Raw genomic sequence first — 7516 nt, 5'->3', positions numbered from 1 at the left:
TTTTTCATTGATGGCACAAAGTTTAATTTGTGGAAAACCATAGTGCAGTCTTTGATCTCATTCTTCCTGTTTTGAATGGCGATGAAAGTCCTTTTTACCGCCTGTCTTACTGACGAGTTTTATATCCGTGATGATGATGTCATGGCTCACCGCCTTGCACATATCGTAGACGGTGAGCGCTGTTACAGAAGCAGCGGTCAGAGCCTCCATCTCCACTCCCGTCCTGCCCGTGGTGCGACATGTCGCTGTGATGACGACGGCATTAAGAAGCTCATCCAGGTGAAATGTGACAGAGGTGTGGTCTAAGGGTAAAGGGTGGCAGAGGGGGATGAGGGTGGAGGTCTGCTTCAAAGCCATGATGCCAGCCAACTGTGCCACAGTCAAGGCGTCGCCCTTGGCCAGCTGGTTATCTCGAAGCAGGCGGAAGGCGGTGGGGCCTAAGCTAACGGTGGCGCAGGCTACGGCTGTTCGACATGTGGGAAGTTTCCCCCCGACATCCACCATGGTGGCGCAGCCCTGGGCGTCTGTATGTGTCAGCTGAGCTTTGAGATCTGTTGTCTGGTTGCTCTCAGACTGTTTACAACTGGCAACCTTGTTGGAATTTTGACTGTGGCAGAATCTAACAGGGTGGTTTCTCTGATTTATTTTGGCATCTATCAGCAGTGTGCAAAAAACAGCTGCTCCTGGGGTCCTGGACACGTGGCTCATCAGAACATTAGGACTCACCTGCTTTTATATATATATATATATATATATATATATATATATATATATATAAACCACCCTGTTAGATTCTGCCACAGTCAAAATTCCAACAAGGTTGCCACTTGTAAACAGTCCTGGGAACAGCTAAGATACTGCGCAGGACCCTCAAGCTCCCAGGCCTCTGGTAGAGGACCCGAGCTTGAAGGATAAACCGCCCGCAGGGGCGTGCTGGGTGTTTTTTATATATATATATATATATATAAGCAGCTGGATAGCGTAGTGGTTAGACTACACGCCTTTGGAACAGAGGATCGCAAGTTCGATTCCTGCCTGGGGCGTCTGTATCCAGTAAGGGTCCTAAGGCTAGACCCCCTATGCTAAGCAAGCCTACCGCATACCTGCCTCAGTACTACATGGAAGCTCCTGTCAGGCATCATATCGGCTAAGATGAACAGGCACATGGGTCAATACATGAGCGGGACACAGAAAGGAATTGGCAAGAATACCAGAGGCGCCAACAAAGGTTATGTTACAAAGTATTGAGTTGTATTTTTGTTATTGACCAAATCCCGCAGGCGAATGGGAACCATGAAGAGGCCGCTAGAAAAGCTGCAACCACCAAGTACCTGCAGAGGGTCAGGCAAGTCCTGAGGAGTCAGCTGAATGGTAAGAACAAGATCCGGGCCATCAACACGTACGCCCTACCCGTGATCAGGTACCCTGCTGGGGTAATAGGCTGGCCAAAGGAGGAGATAGAAGCCACTGACATAAAGACAAGAAAGCTCCTTACCATGCATGGAGGGTTTCACCCCAAGTCCAGCACCCTGAGGCTGTACCCTAAGCGGAAGGAAGGGGGCCGGGGACTGGTGAGTGTCAGCACCACAGTCCAGGATGAGACAAGGAACATCCAAGAATACATTGGGAAGATGGCCCCAACTGACCGAGTGCTCAGTGAATACCTCAGGCAGCAGAAGCCCAAGAAAGACGAGGGAGATGAGGAACCATCATGGAAGGACAGGCCCCTGCACGGTATGTACCACCGGCAGATAGAGGAGGTGGCTGATATCCAGAAATCCTACCAGTGGCTGGACAAAGCTGGACTGAAAGACAGCACAGAGGCACTAATCATGGCAGCACAAGAACAAGCTCTGAGCACAAGATCCATAGAGGCTGGGGTCTATCACACCAGGCAAGACCCCAGGTGCAGGCTGTGTAAAGATGCCCCAGAGACAATCCAGCACATAACAGCAGGGTGCAAGATGCTAGCAGGCAAGGCATACATGGAACGCCATAACCAAGTGGCCGGCATAGTGTACAGGAACATCTGTGCCGAGTATAACCTGGAAGTCCCGAGGTCAAAATGGGAGATGCCCCCAAGGGTGGTGGAGAATGACCGAGCTAAGATCCTGTGGGACTTCCAGATACAGACGGACAAAATGGTGGTGGCTAACCAACCGGACATAGTGGTGGTAGACAAACAGAAGAAGACGGCTGTAGTGATCGATGTAGCGGTTCCGAATGACAGCAATATCAGGAAGAAGGAACACGAGAAGCTGGAGAAATACCAAGGGCTCAGAGAAGAGCTCGAGAGGATGTGGAGGGTGAAGGTAACGGTGGTCCCCGTGGTAATCGGAGCACTAGGTGCGGTGACTCCCAAGCTAGGCGAGTGGCTCCAGCAGATCCCGGGAATAACATCGGAGATCTCTGTCCAGAAGAGCGCAGTCCTGGGAACAGCTAAGATACTGCGCAGGACCCTCAAGCTCCCAGGCCTCTGGTAGAGGACCCGAGCTTGAAGGATAAACCGCCCGCAGGGGCGTGCTGGGTGTTTTTTTTTTTTTATATATATACACATATATATATACATATATATATATATAAATGGATTTTCTGGGAGTTGTGAAGCGAAAAGCATCTCTTTGATTGCATCCCTGGAAGGAACAACTAGTAGCTCAGTGTTCCAACATTCGAAAGAAGGGACTGCTCTCACAGCTAGAGATTGACGAGGTACAACACAAATGCTACGGCAAGGAGGAGTCAGGACGCCAGGTCAGGGGGGAGATATCATCACCCCCACCCGAGATTGGGTACATAGCCCCAAGTGCGATAGGAGAAGGATCGTTGAGTGCGAGAGGAACTGACCTGAAAAATAGGATCATGGCCAAGCTTGAAACCTGGATCCCCCGTAGCCGGTTACCAAGATTACGTGAAGTACCCTCAGAAGGTCTGCTAGATGATGTTAATGCAGCACTACGGGCAATACCTACAGCCACGATTACCGACACTAACAAGCTGATATACAATACGGCAGCAGTGATCAGTGAGATGCTTGGCTACAAGTTGAACAGCGACAAGGGGCAGTACCCTCCATGGAGAAGGAGGCTAGAGGGCAAGATCAAAGTAGCACGGAGGGAGGTTAGCCAACTAACGGAGTTGCAGAAAGGTGCGAAAAATAAGGTGCCTAAGAAATACAGCAAGCTGTCCATACCTGAGGCCTTGGAAACTGCCAAGCAAAGACTCACAGCCTTGGCCAGCCGCTTGAGGAGGTACACCAGAGAGATAGAAGGCAGGAGAATAAACCAGCTGTTCTCCACAGAACCAGCAAAGGTGTACTCTCAGTGGCAAGGGAACAATAAGAGAACAGCACCACCAAGGCTGGAGACGGAGCAATACTGGAAGAGCATATGGGAGAAGGATGCAACCCATAACGGCAATGCTCAGTGGCTAGAGGATCTGAGGGCAGACCACAGCGACCTCCCTGAACAGGGTCCAGTAACCATCACAGTGGCAGATATCCAAGAAAGGGTCTCCAGTATGAAGAGTTGGACAGCACCAGGGCCCGACATGGTTCACGCCTACTGGCTGAAGAAGCTGACTGCACTCCATGAGCGTCTGGCAGCACAAATGAACCAGCTGCTAGTTAACGAGAGACACCCGGAATGGCTAACCGAAGGTCGGACGGTCCTGATCCCCAAGGACCCCGAGAAGGGACCGGTCCCCTCCAACTACCGACCAATAACCTGCCTCAGTACTACATGGAAGCTCCTGTCAGGCATCATATCGGCTAAGATGAACAGGCACATGGGTCAATACATGAGCGGGACACAGAAAGGAATTGGCAAGAATACCAGAGGCGCAAAACACCAGCTACTGGTAGACAGAACAATCAGCCGAGACTGCAAGACCAGACTGACCAACCTGTGGACTGCCTGGATTGATTACAAGAAGGCCTATGACTCAATGCCCCACAGCTGGATACTGGAATGCCTAGAATAGTACAAGATCAATGGGACCCTAAGAGCCTTCATCAGGAACTCAATGGGGGTGTGGCGTACAACACTAGAGGCCAACTCCAAGCCCATAGCACAAGTCACCATCAAGTGTGGGATCTACCAAGGAGATGCTCTGTCCCCACTGCTGTTCTGCATAGGCCTGAACCCCCTCAGTGAGATCATTAACAAGACTGGCTACGGATACCGACTACGGAACGGAGCAGTTGTCAGCCACCTCCTGTACATGGATGACATCAAGCTGTATGCCAAGAGTGAACGAGACATCGATTCACTGATCCACACTACCAGGCTATACAGCAATGACATTGGAATGTCGTTCGGACTGGAGAAGTGTAGTCGGATGGTATCAAAGAGAGGGAAGGTAGTCAGAACTGAGGGGATTGAACTACCAGAAGGCAACATTGCAGACATAGAGGACAGTTACAAGTACCTGGGGATCCCGCAGGCGAATGGGAACCATGAAGAGGCCGCTAGAAAGGCTGCAACCACCAAGTACCTGCAGAGGGTCAGGCAAGTCCTGAGGAGTCAGTTGAATGGAAAGAACAAGATCCGGGCCATCAACACGTACGCCCTGCCCGTGATCAGGTACCCTGCTGGGGTAATAGGCTGGCCAAAGGAGGCGATAGAAGCCACTGACATAAAGACAAGAAAGCTCCTTACCATGCATGGAGGGTTTCACCCCAAGTCCAGCACCCTGAGGCTGTACGCTAAGCGGAAGGAAGGGGGCCGGGGACTGGTGAGTGTCAGCACCACGGTCCAGGATGAGACAAGGAACATCCAAGAATACATTGGGAAGATGGCCCCAACTGACCGAGTGCTCAGTGAATACCTCAGAAAGCAGAAACCGAAGAAAGAGGAGGGAGACGAGGAACCATCATGGAAGGACAGGGCCCTGCACGGTATGTACCACCGGCAGATAGAGGCTGATATCCAGAAATCCTACCAGTGGCTGGACAAAGCTGGACTGAAAGACAGCACAGAGGCACTAATCATGGCAGCACAAGAACAAGCTCTGAGTACAAGATCCATAGAGGCTGGGGTCTATCACACCAGGCAAGACCCCAGGTGCAGGCTGTGTAAAGATGCCCCAGAGACAATCCAGCACATAACAGCAGGGTGCAAGATGCTAGCAGGCAAGGCATACATGGAACGCCATAACCAAGTGGCCGGCATAGTGTACAGGAACATCTGTGCCGAGTATAACCTGGAAGTCCCGAGGTCAAAATGGGAGATGCCCCCAAGGGTGGTGGAGAATGACCGAGCTAAGATCCTGTGGGACTTCCAGATACAGACGGACAAAATGGTGGTGGCTAACCAACCGGACATAGTGGTGGTAGACAAACAGAAGAAGACGGCCGTAGTGATCGATGTAGCGGTTCCGAATGACAGCAATATCAGGAAGAAGGAACACGAGAAGCTGGAGAAATACCAAGGGCTCAGAGAAGAGCTCGAGAGGATGTGGAGGGTGAAGGTAAGGGTGGTCCCCGTGGTAATCAGAGCACTAGGTGCGGTGACTCCCAAGCTAGGCGAGTGGCTCCAGCAGATCCCGGGAATAACATCGGAGATCTCTGTCCAGAAGAGCGCAGTCCTGGGAACAGCTAAGATACTGCGCAGGACCCTCAAGCTCCCAGGCCTCTGGTAGAGGACCCAAGCTTGAAGGATAAACCGCCCGCAGGGGCGTGCTGGGTGTTTTTTTTTATATATATATATTAGGGGTGCAACGATATTCGTATCGATATTGAACCGTTCGATACAGTGCTTTCGGTTCGGTACGCATATGTATCGAACAATACAACATTTGTAATTTATTTTATCAATTTTCCTTCTGACGATGCTGTCTGTGTTGAGCGCTCAGTGAATCTGTGTTCGACTACTCCGCCTAGGCTGCACTGTCCAGCGCAGATCCACTGAGCGCTCAACACAGACAGCATAGTCAGAAGGAAGAGCGCAGGGCAAGCTAGCGAGACAGCAGTTAAGCTCTCCTTTTAACATGGACCTCCCCCACTCTCATTCAGATCTGGCGTTTGGAATTATTTTGGTTTTCATGTGACGTATGACCCTGAAGGTAAGCGAGTCATGGACTAAAGTAAAACAGTAGCCTATGTTGGATGTGCCATGCAATGCTCAATTACATTGGTGTGAACTAGTGTGTTAGCGCAGTTAGCTCGTTAACGTGTTGGCCGTCTAGCCCCATGCACAGAGCGATCGGCGGTAGCTCGTTAACGGAGATTTGCCGTGTTGTGGCGTTAAGGTCATTTCAACGAGATTAACCTGAAAGCACTAGTGGGAACACAACGAATATGACTGCACATTTACGCCGACATCATCCTAGTGCAAAGACAAGTGGAAGCAGACAAAAAAAAGCAAGCATGCTACTAACTTTAGCCGAGTCATTTAGACAGCTGTTAGCACATGATTCTCCTCATGCTGCTGAGAATATAGCCCAGAAGAAGCGGATAGTATAGCTTTTATTTTGGAAAGAGCCATTTCTCTGTAATAAACTCTCTTTTCCAAAGATGAGTGATTCCTCAATCAGATACAGGGCTCGCAATATCGCTAGCCCGACGTCCCGGGGCTAGCGATTTTTTTCAGTCGGGCTACCAAAATTCTATCTCTTCCCTGCCCGTCGGGCTATTGTAGGAAAAATATATGTCAATGCTTTTGCATTCTTTCAGAAATGTAGCTGGGTAATTATGTCATTGGCATCGGTGAGCCACTGTCAATATGTGACATATTGAAATCGCGTTTGAATTTGCGCTTGTTTTTTTGCTTTCACTTTGCAATCGTGCGAACTGTGTATAGAGAGCGACAGCACTGATCTGTGAGTGATGATAATTTGTGCACCAATTCCTCTGACATCGTCTTATTAATCGTTAGCTTACTATGCAAACATGACAAGTGAAATCTCCCGCAGCTTAAACATGTGAGAGGTTGATCGCGCAGAGAATCGCTGAGCTTATAATAATAATAATAATAATAATAATGGATACTTTATTGATCCCCATGGGGAAATTACTTGTTTTTCTCTGCATTTGACCCATTCACTCAGTGAAGCAGTGGGCAGCCCACTAAGCAGGCGCCCGGGGAGCAGTGTGTAGGGACGGTACCTTGCTCAGGGGTACCTCAGTGAGTGCGTGTGTAAAAGCATTTCAGTTCTGCTGAGCCAAATAAGACACGTCAGGGTGAAGAAGTGACAGCCAAAGAAAAGCTTACCACAAAACGGAGAAGTTATGACAAATCAGACTATAAGGCAAAAAGAAAGTGCAGCTTTATGGTTTCATGGACAAAATAATTTCTGTGGCTGCAATATGATGAGCTAAATAACCAGGGCTGCACATAAGTGGTCCGCAGGTGCGCATTCGCTGTCAAAATAAAAAACACGCACAAGGGTTAGGGTTAAATTTAAAAACTGTACTTTTGAGTTAAAATATATATTTATAATTTTAATAAATGACAAATTAAAAATGCATGAACATTTTTTTGTATCGAAAAAATATCGAACCGTGACACCAAAGTATCGA

The 7516-nt window shown here is 49.2% G+C and overlaps 1 protein-coding gene across 1 annotated transcript in view; it reads right to left on the bottom strand.

Moving 5' to 3' along the window:
• Positions 1 to 7516, bottom strand: part of mocs1 (molybdenum cofactor synthesis 1) — a 27879-nt gene continuing 20363 nt past the window's right edge. Inside the window, exon 12 of the mRNA XM_026151767.1 lies at positions 1 to 691. Within this exon, the coding sequence (XP_026007552.1) occupies positions 58 to 691 (634 nt within the window). The 3' untranslated portion in view covers positions 1 to 57. The remainder of the gene's footprint in view (positions 692 to 7516) is intronic.

The sequence above is a fragment of the Astatotilapia calliptera genome, chromosome 19, assembly GCF_900246225.1.
Source record: "Astatotilapia calliptera chromosome 19, fAstCal1.2, whole genome shotgun sequence".
Taxonomy (NCBI): Eukaryota; Metazoa; Chordata; class Actinopteri; order Cichliformes; family Cichlidae; genus Astatotilapia; species Astatotilapia calliptera.
Note: the sequence above shows the minus strand (reverse complement) of the source record. Positions and strands in the feature narration are given on the sequence as shown.